Raw genomic sequence first — 20402 nt, forward strand, 5'->3', positions numbered from 1 at the left:
AAGGAATTAAAATGAGCCACATGTTTTAATCAATAGCATTTTTGAGATTATTAGAGAAATTTGTCATTGTAATTGCATGACACATTTACAAATGCATAATTCCTATGCCCAAGGGGCTATAAAACTATGCATACCCTGTGATCCAATAATGCCACTAATAGGTCTGTATACCAAAGAGATCCAAAAATGGGGAAAGTACCTGATTGTATAAAAATATCTATAGCTGCTCTTTTTGTGATAAAGATTTGGAAATTGAGGGGATATCCACAAATTGGGAAATGGCTGAATAAATTCTGGTATATGATGGTTACAAAATACTACTGTGCTATAAGGAATGATAAAGAAGATTATTTCAGAAAAAAAACTGGAAAAACTTACATGAACTGATTCAGAGAGAGATGAGCAGAACCAAGAGAACATCATACACAGTAACAGCAATATTATACAATAATCAACTGTGAAAGCCTTAACTACTCTCAGCAATACAGTGATCCAAGACAATTCTGAGGGACTTATGACAAGGAATTCTATCCACCTCCAGAGGAAAAAAACTGTTGAAGTCAGGATGCAGATTAAAGAAAATTATTTTTAACTCAGAGGAATGAAATTATGAATCTTAAAATACTGTATTGATTCATAAGGTGATCCCAGGCTTGTTTACCATATTTTAGAATACAATGATGAAAATACAACTTTTGAAATGTCAGATAAAAAAATTGGGATAAATAAAATGAACTATACTTCACATAGGGATCAATAAGCTTGTAGACCTTGATAATTTATGGAGAGTACAGACTAAAAACATAAAAACAAACTGGATTGTATCTCTTGAGCTAGAAAAAAACCTCAGAAACCATAGGGCTAACTCCTTTGTTTTACTAACAAAACAGTTTCAAAAGGATTAAATACATTCAGAATTATTTAAATAAAATCATAGGTAATGCCTCTAAAATAGATTACCAGGGAGAATTTGGATATATTGACATTTGCCCCCTAAATTCTAGCTGACAACATGTAAAGAAGCTATAATCCATCATGAAAACATTCAGTGATTACATTAAACAAGACAGTTTACTAGCTGCATAGTTCATACATCTGGCCCAGGATTGTGATTCTTATATTTTTTAATGCAAAGAATGGTTTACTAAACATGGGATGTGGAAGGAAATAGAAGAGCCCTAATGTTAGTCCTCAAGTTAATTACCGTTTGTTCAGGGCCATCCCCGGTGGAAGGCTGATAAGTGATCCTGTATTTCTGTACACGCCCACTTGCAGGATCCCACTTAACAGTCAAGCTTTTGGATGTTGCATTATATACCTGTAGATTTCGTGGACCACTTTTTGGAGCTGAAAACAAGGCAATTGATACCTAGATTAAGTAGATTTTTCAAAAACACAAGCCATTCTTCCCATAAAAATACATGCATACCTTTACCCCACCCTCTGCATGCACAGAGAAAAAGAGATAGACAAATCAGTGGGAGATTCTGCACTCGATTTAAATTTGGCCTGGTTTCCTATCAACAAGTAATCATAATTAGTGAGTTCCAAGTAATTTACCAGTAAACTTCACCAAAGAAAATCTTTCCAAGAAGAATCTCCATTCAAAGCCAAACTATATTAAAATGAGGAAGGATTGATCTAAATAAATGATTTTGTTGTCATTTTGATTTTTGAAAATAATGGAAGTTAGAGAAATTCTGATTCTTACCTAGAGTAGTTACAGGTATTTCAGGCACTAGAAAGAAAACAAGTATTTGGAAAATATTACTTATGCATCTTGAATTCCAACAATGAAGAACATGAAACCAAATCCCACTTGAGAAACTTAAACTTACATGTTCGCTCACTACTAGTGAGGTCATCACTTTCTGATTCATCAGGATAAATGGCAGTAACCGAAACTTCATAGAGTGTGTTTGGGTTCAGATTTTCAAAAACCAAAGTATTTTCATCACCATTTAAGATAGTCTTAGGAGAAAAGAAAAACCAGGAACAAAAATTCAGCCATAATTTTAAAACTAGTAAACAGTGACCATTTCTGAAAAATAACTAGCCACATTCATCTCTCTCATGAAATGGGCTTCAATCTCATGGTTTGGAAAGACATTAATATGGAAACAGTTATTATATTACCTTTCAGACATGGCAAAATGTGATCATAAAAATGCCAGTCAGTCCTACCTCCATTTTTTCCATGGCTCCATAAGGTGACCATGTCACTCTGTAGAGAGATACATCTGAAGCTCCATGGTCCCATGTTCCTCTGAAACTATCTGGTGTGACTTCAGTAAGTCTCAGATTAATTGGTGCAGGCACAGGACCTGTTGGGAGAAAAGACCAAAGTATTTTTAATATGGCCCTCAGATTAAGAGACAATTTTGTCTAGTAACTAGAGAGCTGACCTCAAAGTCAGAAAAGGCTAAGTACAAGTTTTACCTCTTCATATATTTGGTTTTGTGACCCTGGGCAAGTCACTTCAACTATTAGGGCAACTATTAGGCAACTCTCAAAATTATAAATTTCAAAGAGGTGCCAACATGCAGTGGTAGAGGGAGTTTCCTCATCTAGGAATCCCCTGTCAATGAAAACACAGTCCCAATTCCTATTCCTCAGACTAAACACAATATAATTGGATTTTTTATTTTTATTTACAAAGGACAACACCAAATGATCTTTAAGTTGAAAACTGAGCAAAATCTATATCCATCAAAGAAACCCAAACACAAATAATTTATACATATACTTATGCGTGTATCTGTCCATATCTATGTCATGAATTATGACAATTTTAATGTAACTATTTAATGAAGTTTTTCTAAACCAAATCTTGATTTAGAATGATCAAATCTGATCATGTATTTTAATATCCTATGGTATGTTCTTATTTTACTGAATGAATACACATGAACACATTCAGGTTTTTAAGATTATTAGCATAAAGGAGTCCATTTGCTTTCAACCTTCAGAAATCGCAATTCCAATTCCAAAATGTAAACAAGTATTATTCCATTACTTTAAAAAGAAGACAACATAGCAGTGAGGCCTAATTGCATAGTGAATAGAGGGCTGGATTTGGAGTCATAAAGGACCTAAGCTAGAACTCTGCCTGTGACATTTATTAGCATGTGTCACTGGCAAATTATTTCAATTCTCTGAGACTAAATTTTTCCATCTGAAAAACATGTACCTACCTAAGAAAACTACTGTGAAACTCAATAGTATGTAATGTTTTTTTCAAACAAATTATAGAAATGGCAACTATTATAATGAATGCCAATTAATAACCACAGAATGTTGCTTTTAGAAAAAGGCTGAACTCATTCAATTTTATCTACCAATCAGTAGATTGTTATACCATTCCCACCACCACAAAGTTAATACATTTAAATACAGAACTTGCATAGGGGAAAGATACTATAGAAAAAAAAACAGTTCCATGGAAAAGCCCAATTAATTTTTTTCAAATTGATGCATAACTTTAAGCAAAAAGGTAAAAAAGGAATATACTGCATTTAAACAAGGCTACAGGTAACAAAGCTAGGAAGTATGATAGCTGAGATCTCAACCAACAGCAGCTAGGGAATGGTTTACTCAGGGAAAGAGAAAATGAATAAGTATGAAAATAAATATTTCAAAATAGAAAATACCAGGTGAAGTCATGAGAAAATGGATGGGCAAGTGTAACTGAGGAAATATTTAAATAAAATTGGATGGAAAGGTAAGAAAACCCATTGATGAGAGATTGCTACAAACTGAGAAGGAAAAGACGCTAAATAATTGACTGGGTTATGAATGTGTACCATCAACTAATTTCAAGCTCGGTCTGTATCTTTCCTACAAGACTGACCACTGCAGTAGCCATAGATGGCCTCTAAAATATATCTGTAAATCAGATCAATAGAAATTCATTAGATACTTCATAATAAACACAAAGATGATACATGTGATCCATTATTAAGAGAATTTGAACTCATGAGTCATTTTTCCATCAATGGCAATTAATTATTGCAGACTCATGGATATACTCTTTTGCCATATATACAACAGAACAAATCTACAAGGTACCAGGTTGAGATGAGATATATAGTCTATGGACATGGAACAAAAGAACTAGTCAGACCAATGGCGACCACATCAATGACCAATGTTATTTCTCACCAGTGTTCTGTTCTAACCAACTGAGCCATTGATCATATTAGTTAATTATGAATTGTTTTGTCAGTCATTTCAGTCATGTCTAACTTTTCATGATCCTATTTGGGGTTTTCTTGGGGAAGATATTGGAGTAGTTTGCCATTTCCTTCTCCATTTCATTTGACAGATGAGGAAACAGAGACAAACAGGGTTAAGTGACTTGCCCAGCCAGGGTCATACAGCCAGTAAGTGTCCCAGGCCAGATTTGAATTCAAGAAAATGAATTTTCCTGATTCAAGGTACAGAACTCTATCTGCTGCACCACCTAGTTGTCCTTAGTTACTAAGTACTAAACTAATAATTAATGAACTCTGGATTAGTAATATTTAATTATTAAACACAAATTATCCAATCAATATTCACTGTCTTATATCGAAGTTTCCAGGTTTAAAAAAAAGTTTCAAATAACTAAGGTAAAAGTTGTTACATGTAGTACTTGTATCTCATATATTGTTTTCCAATGTATATAATCTATTTTCATATACATGTATTTATGGGAATTATTGATATACTCCTTTCCCAATTGTCTATAAGGAAATGAAATATCTCATCTTACGTGTAGTTTCTTGAGCAGTCACTGGAGGAGATTCCCCTTCGTCATACACTGCTACAACATTGACAGTATAGAGAGTTTGTGAAATCAAATCACCAAGAGAGGTCTTTGTCCTTGATCTATCTACTTCCACCTATAATAGAAACAGGAGTGGATTTTATTTAAAGAATTTTGGTTCTAGCAATATTATTATTGTTAATTGTCCCAGAACAACAAAAATGTCAGAATTGTGATATTAGAAAAGATCAACCCTTCAAATGCTTAAACCTTAATTCTCCACCACTTTCTCTGGGATCTAGTGACTGGCCTCCTTGCGATTTCTCATGCAATATAGTCCATCTCCCCCACCCTAAGCATTACTATTGACTATCTCCCATACTTAAAATCGCTTCCTCTTTGCCTCTGCCTCCAGTCTTTCCTTCAAATATCAGCTAAAATCCCACTTTTTATAAGAATTTCATAGTCCTTTAAACTTAGTGTCTTCCCTCTGAAGTTATCTCCTATATATCTGGTGAATATCATGTTTGCATATCCTGGAATCCCTTCCACATCATGGCAGTTAGGGGCACAGTGCTCCCACAATCTGGATAATCCACATGAAATTGTTGACCATCCCTTCATAACAAAGAAGTCTGAATTTTTTTTCTTTTTCTTTTATGGAGTGTTTATAGTACCTTATATGCATTCATGAGTTACTAATGATGGATGGCAAGTGTCCAAAAGCTGCTTTAACAACATTATCTATCCGAAATGTTTAATCACTGCTAGAAAAAAAAGTAATAGTTTCCAAAACCTTATAAATTTCTAACCTACCTGTTTTACATCATCATCTTCTTCTGTTTTATAGCTAACAATATATTTTCGTACTTTGCCAGGCGCAGGATCCCAGATGACATTCATACTGCTATGGGTAACATCTGTGAGTTTCAAACCTCTAGGGCGAGGTAAGGGTACTGTAGAAATACAAAAGCATTAAGTTCAGATATAATCATGGTGGTTTTTTTTGGAATGCTGATATATAATGCGAATAGAGACAGTGATGTGACAACTGGATTTAGAGCCAAAGCCTCTGATGCTTAACAGATCTTTCACTCTGGAGAAGTCCCTTAACTTGTCTAAGTCTAAGTTTCCCCATCTATTAAATGAGGATAATAACACGTGTGGTGGCTATCTCACTTTGTGTGTGTGAGAGTCAAAAGAAGTGATCTTTGTATAGTGCTTTCCACACTTTAAAACAGTAAAAAGACCAGTTATTGCTAAATCTTCTTTCATCAAATATTTTAAAGAAATCTTGAAAAGAATATACATAGACACATATACATATCCATATATATTGCCAAGTAGCTCTGATTATGAGCCAAATGAGCATATGATTCTCCCATCTGAGAGGACTGAATTTACCAAAATAAATCAGTTCCTTCTCTGAAATTTATAGGAAGGATAAGAGTAAGTGTATTCAGGTTCAGGGGTAGCTAGGTTGCCCAGTGGATAGTATGCCAGGCTGAAAGTCAGGAAGACACATTTTTCTGAGTTCAAAACTGGTTTTAGCTACTTACTAGCTATCTGACCCTGGGCAAGGCACTTAAACTTATTTGCTTCAAACAGTCCAGTATCTTTGCCAAAAACAAAAAAGGGCCCTAAAGAGTTGGACATATCTAAAAATGACTCAACAACTACAGCCCAGAATTATCACAATATCTAGAGAAAAAATAGCTTTGAAATCAAACAGAATTACCAGACTATACTGCCTGTGGATCCTCTTGCTTATGTCACCTTAAAGTATTGTCTAAATTATTGCAATTGTTGCTGCCTCCACTTTTCATTTATTTTCAGCTTTTCTCCATTCACTTTGGCTATGTTATTTAAATAGGAAACTTTTTATCAACATTTAACCATCTCTCTTCTTTTTATAGTTAGAGTTCATATTCCTTTATCAGATACTGAAAACTATTCCAGTAGAAATGAAAACACTCCTGATCCCTTAAGAATGATGTTTTTCTACTGGCTGTTAAGAGAATGTAGAGTGAGAATGGGTCAAAATCTTAAGCACCCAGTAAGCATCTGAAGAAAGCCACAGCAACCAGCATGGAAAAACAAATCATAAAATTAGTCTTAGGATAGTATAGGCAAAGTATACTGAACCTATACTTTGAGAATGCCAAGGGAGTTAAGAAAAATCATTATCCAAAAAGGCATATTTTATCCTCTACAATACAAAACATATCCTTCCCCTCTTATTTCCAAATACCTCTGCCTCCCTTGTTTATCTTTTTGTCTCCTTGTCCTTCTTCCAGAGTTTCTCCCTCTGCCTCTCTGCCCCTTCCCCCTACACTTCTCTGTGGTTATTTTTCCAGAACCTCCCAGTTTTGTATCTGCCTGCTTCCTCCATTCTAGCAGTCTTCAACCTCAACCAATTCTATTATATAGTTCATGCCACATTTGTCTTCAAGGACATTCTTCTCTACTGTTCCTTTGTTTTAATGTCATGTGTATACAACCCTGACTTTCTTAAAATAGCTCACTTAATAACCTTTCTATAGACCACATCTCTATCCACACATATCCCAGGATCATCTCTGTCGAGATTTATAAGCCAGTCCTACTCATTCTCCTGCATGTCCCAATCCTGTTTATGAGTCTTCCTCCTCGGGCTCATTTTCCCCTTGTTTAGGCTGTGTACACAGAGAATTTCCCATTCATCTCGAGTTCACTTTTGCTTAACTGACAAGTTAAATGCTAAAGAGAAGAGTTTATATTTGATTCTAGAAGCAATAGGAAGTCACTGAAGTTTTATTGAGGAAAGAGGTCACATGGCCAGTTCCATGGCTAAGGAAAATAACTCTGGCAGTAGAATGAAAGATGGACTAAAGCAGAGAGAACTGAAGCAGGGTGACAAACAAAGGAGACTGCTACAATAATCTAAGCAAGAGGTAATGAGGGCCTGAGCTAAGGTGATAGCTTTGTGAGTAAAGAGAACAGATGTTATGGAGATTTTAAAAAGAAAACATTCATATTTAGCAACCAGTGGATTAAGTGGGGCAACAGAGATTGAGGAGTTGAGTATAATACCAAGGTTAAGGAGCTGTGAGCTAGAAAGAATAATGGTGACAATTTGCTTTGATAGAATGAGGTTATAACAGAATCATCAAGCAAAGCCTGAAATTTTTGACACTTCATTTAAAATTGATATTTTAAATAGGGATTATTAAGAAGGGGGAGAGTAACACCTACAAGTTACTTCCCGGGCAGTGGCTGGATCACTGGTGAGGTCGTACAATGCTGCCTGGACAGTTACAGTGTATTCAGTATTGGGAATGAGGTCAACCAGCTGCATATCTGTCACTGATGATCCAACACGCATCTATATTGATAGAGACATAAATATAAATACATATATAGATCAGGGGCAGATGTAGATATAGAAACGGATACAGACATAGATATAATATGCACATGGATATAGCTATAGAATGTATATCTGGAGTCTAAACACAAAGTTAAAAGAAGAATGCATCCAAAGTTTAAAAAAGAATGTATCCAAACAAAAACTGGTTAATTTATTTCTGAAATTCATATCACCTTCATTCATAACCACCTGATGGATGTCATTGAGTTTGTTCATTTAATTTCACAATGTATTTCACAATGCACGCTAGTATTTTAAAACATACTATGGACAGGCTGAAAGGATGATATATATGTTTTAAATTGTAATCTTTCTGATTAAAAAAAATGTATATATCTTTCTTATTTCTATTTATCAGTTCTTTCTCTCCCAAGGAAGGGAGGAAGTTAACTGCATATTTTAATGTAACAAAAAAACAAATGAATACATTTAATTTTTTTAATTGTAATCATTTTGTGAATTTAACAAGGAAACCATGTCTCCTACCTCTTTGGGAGTTGTAGGTACTGTAGCATTGACTGCCTTATAGGACAACAAGTAACCAGTAGCTCCACCAATTGACTGCCATTGCACTCGCATATTAGTCGGTCCAACATCAAAAATATTCAGGGAAACAACAGGGACTGGCACTACCAAAACATAAAATCATTTATCAAGTAAGTTACTTTCTTTATGTTTTACTTACTTTCATATTTTAACTTTTGTTTCTTAATATATTTCTTATCTCCATATATCTACTTCAGCTATATTTTGTAAACTTCTTGGAACCTGTATTGAGCATGAAACTGGGGGTACAGCTAGGTGGTTCAGTAGATAGAGAACCAGGCCTAAAGACAGGAGGTTCTGGGTTCAAATGCGACCTCAGACATGTCCTAGCTATGTGATTCCAGGCAAGTCACTTCACCCCCATTGGCTAGTCCTTACAGTTCTTTTGCCTTAGAACCAATACACAATATTTATTCTAAGAAGGAGGGTAAGGTATTTTTTAAAAGTATGAACCCATATGAGAAATCACATCAATTACATTATATCAACAGCATAATATTGCAAAAAGAAATATGAACTGAAAGTCAAGAGATCTGGATTTTACTCCCGGCTCTGTGTCACCTGCACCGTATAATCTGTGTAGCCTCGCCTAAAAGTTTCCAGGAACTGATGAAATAACTCTCTGGGGTGAGGGAGTTGGTGATAGAATTGGAGATTATAAAATCTTGCTATTGGGTGAAGTTTGGAGTCACCAAGTTTGGGGTATTGGGGTGTATAGCAGGGTGTGGAGGGAGAAATGAGAACAAAGATTATTTTAGGGAGATCAAAAGAGATCAGATATCCACCACAAGCAGATAAAGTACAATGAGCACAGTGCAAGCAAAAGATACAAGTACATCTCACTTACAGGTTGTTTCAGTGCCTTTCAAAGGTTCACTATTTTCGTCTTCAACTACAGAATACACATTAACAACATACTCTGTTTCAGGTTTTAGATCCTTGAGCACTGTACTAGTTTCCAGGCGGCTCACATAAAACTAGGAGGAAAGGGCAAAATGAGGTAAAAGTCAAATAGTATATTCCCAGATTTTCTTTCTGCTACACTTAAAATAGATTGGTTGCAACAGATTTCAGTTTAACAAGATTTTGTTAAGTGCCTGCTAAGCAAAATGCAATATGTCAGGTGCTGGAGATAATGTAGACAAAAATAAAATCATACCTGCCCTCAAGGAGTTTATATTCCATTGATAAGCTTGGAATTGTAATAAATGTAGATGGGATTATCGGAAGACCCAACCCCTGCTTAATTTGATGAGTCTCCCCTATCCCCTGAGCAAGCCACTTGATGATGATATACACCTTTGTCAGAGAAACAGTGTTCCCCTTGTCAGAGAAGCAGTGTTCCCCTTGGAGCCAGATATACTATTATTCTTCAGGGACTGGCATCTGTCTGTTTATTGAGTAAATGGACTGGGAGGAGGAAGGGGAGAATGAGAGACAGACTCTTGTTTAAGGAATTTCCTTCCTGTGTGGTCTATAAAAGCAAGCAAAGAACCTTGGGATTCCTTTGGGCTTCCTTTCTCCTAGAATTTCAGACTGGAAAACAGCAAGGGGAGTAGAGAGGAGACATTCATCAAATTTAGCACGAGTTCACCTAATCACCCTGCTATATAGGCTTGGAATTTATTTTAAATTTTTGAAGGTTTTTTGTTGTTTCAGAAAACATTAGGTCAGCAAGGAAGCAGAGAATAATGGCAAGAATAAACATGCCAGCTATTGAGAAAGTAGCAATGTTATTCCACTGCCAACCCACAGATTTTAAAGACCATAGGAGTCTAATAAATCTTTTTCACCTTTAATGACAACCACGAGCAAGAGTATAATTAGGCAGATGCAAGCAGAGCAGGCACACTATATGCAGTAACAGAAGGACCATGGAACTGCTCTTGACTTGGTCTCAGCTTCTCATTATGAATGCTGACAACTCATTTGACATTCTACCAAAAGCCTCTATTGGGAGACTTATGAAAGAAGGAAAAAGTAGGAGGGGGAAAGGGACATTATTTACTCACTTCTTGGCGTTTCCCTCCTGAAACTGGATAATATTCCACCTTGTATCTGTCCACGCTGTCCGATGGGGGTGTCCAGCTCACTCTGAAGGAACGATGGGTTACCTCGGATATAACAAGATTAGAAGGTGCTTCCAAGTCACCTATGAAAGGAAAACAAATTTGGAATGAAAAATCCTAATGTCCATTTGGGAATGTGTCAGAATGACAAAAGCACTAGGTTCAAATTCAGAAAGCTCAAGTTCAAGTTCTTTAACTATGCCTTATTAATTGAAAAACCTTAGTTAAGTCCCTTAATGGAGCATGTAGGTGGCCCAGCAGTGTTTAGAATCAGGAAGACCTCTGTTCAAATCTGGCCTCAGACACTTACTAGGTGTGTGACTGTAGGCAAGTCACTCAATCCTGCTTGCCTCAGCTTCCTCATCTGTAAAATGAGCTGGAGAAGGAAATACCAAACTACTCCATTATCTTTGCCAAGAAAACCTCACAAGATGCCATAAAGAATCATACACAACTGAAAACAACTAGACAATATGGTTACTTAAGTTCTCTGGGACTGATTTTCATCACCCACATAATAGCTATAATAATACCATACTACAGACATATCAAATTTGACAATGAAATCTAAAGCATCTCAACCCTAAATATTATGTAAACATAACCTTTTATTAATAAAAGCATTCTAAGCTACTCCCTTTGTATACTAAGTAGTCTTCACTATGAAAATAAATTAGAATGATTCACTTAGTGATACTTTTTTCCAAAAGCATTCAATGAAATCAGGAATTTTTTGAATGTTTCTGAATTTGATTTGAACTTTTGTAACTAAAATCCTTTGCATATATCTCTATAGATATAGTTAATATTTTAAAGTTATACTATTGAGAGTAACTGTCACCCACATGGAAGCAAGCAGTCACCTGTATAGAATAATTTGAACCAGTCCTTTTCTATAACATGAAATCCATTTTTAAATGGCAATAATAAGATGGTGAAGATGACAAAAATGCCACAAGTTAAAGCTTGAAAACTAATTAATTAATCTAGTAAAACCAAAGTATAACACAACCATTCTCCTTTGAGTTCCTCACAAGTCAAAAATGTATAAAAAAAATTTTTCCCATTTTTAGTCCTCTAACCTTTATTATACTTGGGTTATAATCAAGTCTACAAAATTATCAAGCAGTTTTATAGTCTGGGAAACTGGCATGGGTACAATGATCACATGGATGATAAAACAGAAAGGAAAATAGATAAAAAATGCTTTCATCTATTCTAAGTTCTCTCCAGTGAAATAAAACCACAACTTTCTAAACTAATAGTGAGACTTATAAACCTACAAATGCTGGCTACACAGGTGGCCTATTTCTCCAGAGAAAAGTACAATCTGTTGGCCAAATCCCAAAAGAAAATTGACAAAGGTTTGGTCAGAAACTCAACGAATAAAAATTCACATAAATATATTGCTGAAACCCAGAATACCTGAATCATGTCCACTGGTGTCCTTGTTGACCTCTCATTCCAATGGTCACATGACTAGTGTAAATGCACAAAGGATAATCCCTAGCATTGCCTATAATAACTCAAAAATGAATTATTCCAAGCTACAGAATAATCATTATATTTGGTCTTTTATTAATTGATTCCACTAAAGTCTTATTCTTATGTCCTAGCATGAAACAAATGTAACCCTGCGTTCTCAAAGGCTTGGCCAGCAAGGCACATCCTCTGTTAGGTTCTTCCAAGCTAGAAAGACTACAAGTTTGGTCCTAGCAATGAAATGCATTATATTGTCCAAAGGCCAGCCTAGAAACTTATCACCTAGTTGACTACAGGGTGATATTTTTTGTCCATAGAAATTCTCCAGGTAGAAATTTCTAATTGGCTAAATTATAGAATTGACTAAATAAAACATATAAATTACAGAATTCAGTAAATTATAGAAGGGTAGCAATCTGAGGCAGTTGAAAGTGTCAGTTTCAAGTGACGTTACATATTTCTGAAGTGCTGAAACCATTACTGACAGTATTCAGTTGCAGAGAATGGTTTATTTTATTGGCTGCAGGGATGAGGGTGATGAGAAGGAAGTGAAAGATATTTGGCTATTCATGTATGTCTATGACTTTTTTGATTGCAAGAATGTCACAGCTTTAGACTCTAACCCAGGAAAGAGGCTCAAATCTTGGGAGCAGGAGTAATAAAAGGCAATATACCCTGAGCCAGAGAAAAGAATCAGGGTAAAGTATACTAAGGATATCCAAACAGAAAGAATGAAAGAGAAAAATAGCAGCCAGAGTCATCAGCTCCAAGACTCTAGCAGACAAATAGAACATGTTTTAGAAAACTGATATGCCAAATCCTGAACAGGTCAAGACCATATCAAAAGGAATGAGTTATATCTATATACCAAGACATAGTAGGAGGTTAGGTCATATATAATTGGTGTTATGGTTGAAAATTAAACTATGATTTTTCACTAATTTAAGAATTATACTGATAGATTGATAATATTATAACTAATAGATTACAACTAATATAACATTATAATCATGGCATATTATTATATTCCATAACAAGATAATAAAAGAGATAAAAAGAAGGCAGATATTATTAAAAGAGCATGCTAAAAATTGAATGCTTCTAAAAACAAAAAATAACATATTTCTGGACAGTGAAAATGTCATGATTGACAAAACTGTGATTTTTTTAAAAGACCTTACCTTCTGTCTTAGAATCAATATTGTGCATTGGTTCTAAGGCAGACAACAATAAGGGCTAGGTAATGGGGGATAAATGACTTGCCTAGGATCACACAACTAGGAAGTATCTGAGGCCAGATTTGAACTCAGAATCTTTTGTTTGTAGCCTTGGCTCACAATACACTGAGCCACCTACATTTCCCCTAAACTATTAATATTTTATATATTTTATTACCACTCAACTCCACAGTGAGTTTCCCCTGTAGAACTTTTCATTAAATCTCCTCTCCAAGCAATGAATATTTTGATGTGTGATCATTACAGACTGAAATTTTAGCCAGCTCCCTTTGAAAGGCCTTTGAAGTAATTGACCCTGAAAAGGTATGGAAAGAGCTATGGAAAGATGTTTTCATCATTACAAACTCTGAGTAGAGTGTCAGCAGCTAGCTACATCCTAGGCTGGTGGGAAAATTTTTAAAAAAGAGTATCCTAAGAGGGAACTGGCCCAAGATTCTTTTCCAGTCTCAGGTTATCTGGCATTATGCCATGTTTCATATTATAATAGAGAGGGGAAATAAGCATCTTTGATCTCTATCAATACAATTCTTAAATCATCCCTATGCCAATCCAATTTAGGACAACTTCTTTATATCATCTTCTGTCCAAATGTTACTTCACCAATGGTGCCCAACATTTAGTCTCAGTTTCCTTATTTTTAAAAAGGGGAGGACAAGAGAAAGGAGCTGGGACAAGTCATCTCTTCAGCCTTATCTAGATTTTTAATTCTAGTATTTCTTTCTATTAAAGAATAATCTAGAAAATTAACTTCAAAAATAATCTATGGTTGATTATGATCATTAGGATCTGAGAGAGCCCTAATCCAAACCTCTCACTTTCATATTCACAACCACTGCTTTCCAAAGGATAACAAAGGTATGGACTTTCTCCCTCTAATGGATTTTCTCCCTCTAATTTCCTCAACATAGCAAATAGTCATGAATTGGCAATAGCCAAGTGTTCTGAAGGGGGACCCATGTTCAACAGGAAATAAATCCTTCATTAGGTATTAAAGGAACCCACAGAAATTTTGAGGAAGGATAACACTGAGGAAAATTGTAATTAAAATTGTCCTCAATTAAGCTAGAGAAAGGAATACTGACAAAATGGTAAATAAGGTGGTAGCATACCTGGACCTTTGACACTATTGCACAAGTTAACAGTTAGGTCATCCACAATCCTTGAAAGTGAGTCAAAGTCAGCCACATTGTATGCATGAGTGTCATCTGGATCTGTTGCAATCATCTTTAACTCAGACTCATCTGCATTTTTAATACCTTTTAAAAAAAGATTTATAAATTAGCAACGCTGATCAGGAAAAACTTTTAACAAAATTTAACAAGTAATTTAACAAAAATACTATAATCAATATTCTGATTTTCCAATATATTTCAACAGTTATATATGTGAGTTTTCATAAATAAGAAAGATTAATAACCACATCATATACCATAAAGAGGCATCAAAAGAGATTTAAAAAAGGAAATTATTCTAAAAATTGAGTGATTCTAAGAACAAAAAAAAATAATGTCTTGTTAATCTTTCTGGAGTGTACATTAATAGCTAGGTAAAGCTATAACTAACCAAAGTAATAAATGAATGAATAAACAATGAATGATGAATTAATTAAGCAGCATTTAGTAAATGCTTTGCATGCACCAGGAACTGTGCTAAGTATTGCAGATACAAATACAAAAAGCAAAAGAGTTCCAGCCCTCAGAGCTTACATTTTAATGGAAAAGACCACATATGTCATGGATAAGAGTTGATAACCAGGGACAGGTATTTTGGTCTGGAAAGTCACAGGAATTTTTTAAACTGAGCCATAAGATAACTAGTTGATTTGGGGTTTTCCCCTCTCCATAAATCATAGTGGTGGTAGAATTATTGGGATTGGGGAAGAATGGGGAAAGAAATGAGAAAATAAATCTAAACAGGAAATTTCCTAAATCTTAAAAATAGTAAATGTCTAATGTCTATCCTACTGTTTTCCTCTTTAATAACCTATTAATGGTTTTATTTCAATAGGAGGTAAATAAGACAAACTAAAAATTCTAAATTGGTCAGTAAAAGGGCTGATTGTATACATTCAAAGATCTAAAATCATTTTCTCCCTCATGGAAACCAATCAATCACTCAATATTTATGAAATGCATATGTCAGGCATTCAATAAGATAAATCCTGGAGATACAAAGACAAAAGTAAAATGGAATAGAATGTCAGTCAAAGAGGTTCCATTCTAAGAGGGGAGATTAATACATTAGATTATGCTAAATGCTATCAACCCTTTTTTTTAAAAGCCAGAAAATCCTTATGTTTCCATTTATATCATTTCTTTCAAAAAAAGGTCTACTCCAATGAGTAAAGGCAGCTATGAGATGCAACGCAGTGTGCCTGGAGTCAGGAAGATATGACTGAAACTGGCCTCAGATACTTATTAACTGTGTGTCTCAGGGCAATACATGTAACCTCTATTTGCCTCAGTTTCTTCAATTGAAAATAGGGAAAATATCTCTACCTCACAAGATTGTTTTGAATATCAAATAAAAATAATATTTGCAAAGCATTTAGGATAGACACATTGTAAGCACCACATAAAAATGATTTTTCCTTTCCCTTTTCTACTTCTCCCAATATTTCAATGGGGCATGAAGGCTATGCCAATAGAGAAGAGTCTCTCCAAATTATAAGGGTCTTTCCAAATTATAAGGATGTCAAATACAAGTTCAAGATGGACCAGCCTAGCTAAGCTCAGAGGAGTTCCTCACCAGAAAATTATCCCCAGGTCATCAATCTTTTGGACCACAATGACCTGCAAAGACTATCTAGTCAGACATAAAGGGGCTCCCCAATGTCATGGGATGGACTATTCATGCTCACAAAATCACAAACCCTTGAGATCTAAAAAGCACTACCATTGGGTTGCTGCCATTATTTGTGGTACTCACCAATAGCAAACAGTTCCACTCCATCATCCTTTAGTTTCTTTGAAGGAGCTTCTACATCATCCTGTGATTTTCCATCAGTGATGAGAACACCAATTTTGCGAGCTCGGGGTCTCATGCCAGCCTGTGGCCTAAAGTTGTTTTGGCGAATAAAATTCAAAGCCATTCCTGGTGTGATTTTTAAAAGACAGATATGATCATTGCTCCATAAATAAATCATTTTTTAAAAAAAATAGGACTTAAAGACCAACAAGAAGTTAGCATTTACCTGTCAGTGTATTGCCTCCCTTGTATGGTAGATTAGCCACTGAATCCAACAGGCTTCTTCTGTCCTTATGAGCATTCAGCTGCCACTCTGTTCTGGGATCCCCACTGTACTGAGCAAGGGCTTAAATAAAGCAACTGTCATTAGTTTATGAGGAGCATCAAAAGAAGTATACAAAAGTTTTCAATATTAGCAAGGCCTACCGATTTGCACTCTTTTGGGGCCAATTTCAAAGACTTCAACAATACGTGAAATGAAACTCCTGATGGTTTTAAAATTAGCCCGACCAATACTCCAAGAGCCATCGACCAGTAGTACAATGTCAGCTTCAGCTCTGGTGAAACACTCCATTCCTGATGTAGCAATAATCACAAGGCACACATGAGCATGAAAGACATTAAATGATGTCTAGATTTCCTTTATTCCTGAATCTCCTCCCTCAGCTAATACTTGGATGCTCACATGGCCTCCATGCCTCAACCATGATTCTATTACCAAATCACAGCCATCACAGGAAATATATCCAGAAAACATAAATCACCATCCCATTCATGAACTTCAAGTTGTATCAGTAAGAAAAGGTCTTTCCAGCAATTAATATTTCAAAGGATATCCCTCCATTGGGCATTTTTGTATTTATTGAACTTACTCATGTTAGTCTCAATTATAGAAATTAAGTCTTCTGGTGTTTGATTTATCAAATTAACAAGGAAAATGAGCACACGTTCAATTTTTTTTAAATAGACTTATTTTCAAGATACCTCACTATGGGGAGTTAGAAATTTTAATAGAATTTTCAAATATGACCTAAAACATTAGGATTGTATTTTTTTTGGAATAACATCTGGTTACTGGCAGCAGTCATATTACCACAAAAATGTTAAAAAGTGGGGGAAGTTAGGTGTCTCCGTGGTTTGAGAGGCAGAGCCAGAAACAGGAGGTCCTAGGCTCAGATCTGGTCTCAGACATTTTCTAGATGTGTGACTCTGGGCAAGTCACTTAACCCCATTGCCTACCTCTTAATGCTCTTTTGCCTTGGAACCAATACACAGTATTGATTCTAAGACAGACAGGGTTTTTTTTTTTTAATGTCAAAGTATGGATGGGGTGGACTGATGAAAATGTATGGGCTAGAAATTGCTTCACCTATTTTTAAAATTTTGCTATACCAAATATGAGAGGTAACTATTAACAAGATTGCTTAAATTCAAACCCATTCAGCAAGAAATAACCCACTTTTAATGTCCTATGCCAATGTTTCATCTTATTTATCATGCAAACGTTTTCATAATTACCAGTTTTGTAAATACTGTTCTTTACTTTATAATGCAATTGGACAAATACAGATGGCAGAGGAGTGTGCACATTTAAAAATGAGAAAAAAGGAACATAATTTAGGACGAGGTATGCAAACAAACACACAAGTGAGGAGATGTAGAAACACAAGTACAAACATTTATACAAGGCTGGGATGCTATGAAAAAGAATCATTTCAGATCTCCTCAGTTCACAAGCTAGGGAACAAAAATATGAGTCAGTTAATATCATCATAAGTTAAATAATAGAACATTTCTATAAAACAGACTTAATTCTTTAAAGTTATTATTACTCATCTAAAAACTATCCTCTATTTTCCTAGAAGTTGTTACCAGTTGTTTATTTTCTGGCTTCTTGCTATGACAACTTCTAATCTTTATAAGGAAGAAATTCCATTGAGAAAAACTATCACATTCATCATACTTAAAAGCTATTATGATTCCATTAATGTTCCATATAACCAATCTAGTACTTTAATTATTCTAAGTATCTGGTGGTTAAAAATCATGATGGTTTAAATATAATCCTGTCCCCCTAAAGAAATTAAAATTGGTTTCAAATATGCTCTGGGTATTAGAGGAAGAGGATAAGGAAGTCAATGATATGGGGAGTTCTCAGTGTAAAAATTCCTTTCAGCAACTCATCTTTAACTTTAAGTTAGAGGGTTGCCAGGAGCACTTGAGAAGTTAAAAGTCAGAAAGCTAGAATGGATCAAGAAGCAAAATTTTAATCCAGAGCTTCCATTCTTCAAGGTCTATCCTATATTCATTGAGCTATGTTTTATCATTTAACATATAATACTGGATGGCATGAGGCTAATAATTACAAATATATATATATTTTTTTTAATATTTCTATGCAACAACTTGGCTGACAAAATTCTCACTTTCCATCTTCTTAACTGGCCCAATATTGCTGATTACTCTTATTCAGGGTGACAAACACATTAAGTAAATCTCTACAGATCCTGAGACCTGAAATCCTGAGAGTCTTCATTTAAATTGCATTTTTTTTCCTGTAGCATCTGCTATGTTGGCATTTTCCATGCATTTTCTTTAACAAAAGCATATTTCAGATATTGGGGGAGGGGTTAAGTTGCATTAACTGCATCAATTTAATAAAAAGTATCAAGACTAGATAATGATGTACTAAGAGTCATCTATTATATACTAATATATCATCACATATGATAAAAATAATAATAATAAGCAAAATAATATATAATGAAATGTCTCAATAGCAAAAAAGTAATCCTAGGTTTCAACGGTGTGAATGCCAGTTAGACCTTGGACAATATAGTAATATCTGACATTTATATGATGCACTAGAGTTTGAGAAACACTACCTACATGATAATAGATGATATTTATGTAACACTTAAAAACTTTCAAAGCACTTAATATTAGTTCTTTTTTAACAGATGACTAATTATGTGGACTAGTAGAAATGTTATAAATTAACATAGTACACCTATAATTCTTTCAGCTTTTAGTTTAAAATGTCAACATTTATTTTTAAAACTATTTTGGAAGTTTTTTATATAACAATTAAACTATCTAAATTTAAAGCATCCACATTAATTGAAATTCTCAAAAGCTGCTTACCTTTGGATAAAAATGGCATAACAGTTGTATCTGAAAGAGTTGTCATTTCTTGTCCAATCAGTGGTGAACTTTCTCCTCCATCAAACATTCCAAAAACATTTACTTTATAGGTTGTGCCTGCCCTGAAATATTTTTAAATGGTCATGTATATATATATATGAATATATATCTATATATAGGCTAGTTAAGGAGTTGGTTTAACTAATCAAATAAAGAATTTTATTCTTTCTTTTTTTCACATTATTAGAAGGCAGTCAAGGTAGATGGCACAGTGGATAGAGAACCTGGCCCAGGGACAGGTGCCCTGTGTTCAAATCTTGCTTCAGCTGGTCCTAGATGTGTAACTCTGGGCAAATCATTTAACCCCATTTATCTAGCCTTTACTGCTCTTCTGCTTTGGAACCAATACACAGTAACAATTCTAAAACGGAAAGCATGAGGTTGTTTTTTTTTATTAAATATAAGTATTTATTCTAATTTCCATATTATTGTATAAGTGAATAAACTTCTAATTGACTTTTTAATAAATAAAACAAATGAGTCCCAAGTATGGAGTTTCTTTTTCTATCAATGCTGATCTCTAACAATTCCATAACTTATCTCAGGGCACCAAGAGATGAAGTGATTTGTCTCTGGTCACATAACTAGTAGGTGTCAGAGGCAAAAACTGAACCTAGGTCTTCCTGTCATAAAGGCCAGCTTCTCTCCCCTGTACCAGGAGAGGCAGTGTGGGCTTGTAGCAGATCAAGAATATAGTTATCAAGAGCACAGTAGCTCATTATTCTTATTATAATGAATGG

The 20402-nt window shown here is 34.8% G+C and overlaps 1 protein-coding gene across 5 annotated transcripts in view; it reads right to left on the minus strand.

Moving 5' to 3' along the window:
* Positions 1-20402, minus strand: part of COL12A1 (collagen type XII alpha 1 chain) — a 141095-nt gene that overhangs the window by 56485 nt on the left and 64208 nt on the right. For 3 of the 5 annotated variants that reach the window (XM_056818506.1, XM_007484207.3, XM_056818505.1), the window contains exons 3-16: positions 16885-17034; positions 16685-16804; positions 16420-16584; positions 14601-14747; positions 10715-10854; positions 9550-9679; positions 8643-8785; positions 7982-8111; positions 5564-5703; positions 4754-4883; positions 2185-2324; positions 1839-1971; positions 1712-1738; positions 1205-1347 (exon numbers count right to left, since the gene is read on the minus strand). In XM_056818506.1, coding sequence (XP_056674484.1) covers positions 1205-1347; positions 1712-1738; positions 1839-1971; positions 2185-2324; positions 4754-4883; positions 5564-5703; positions 7982-8111; positions 8643-8785; positions 9550-9679; positions 10715-10854; positions 14601-14747; positions 16420-16584; positions 16685-16804; positions 16885-17034 — 1838 coding nt within the window. Of the gene's footprint in view, positions 1-1204; positions 1348-1711; positions 1739-1838; positions 1972-2184; positions 2325-4753; positions 4884-5563; positions 5704-7981; positions 8112-8642; positions 8786-9549; positions 9680-10714; positions 10855-14600; positions 14748-16419; positions 16585-16684; positions 16805-16884; positions 17035-19602; positions 19725-20402 lie in introns of all 5 variants that reach the window. The other 2 variants (XM_007484206.3, XM_007484203.3) reach the window with 1 other exon arrangement.

The sequence above is a fragment of the Monodelphis domestica genome, chromosome 2 (genome assembly GCF_027887165.1).
Source record: "Monodelphis domestica isolate mMonDom1 chromosome 2, mMonDom1.pri, whole genome shotgun sequence".
Taxonomy (NCBI): domain Eukaryota; kingdom Metazoa; phylum Chordata; class Mammalia; order Didelphimorphia; family Didelphidae; genus Monodelphis; species Monodelphis domestica.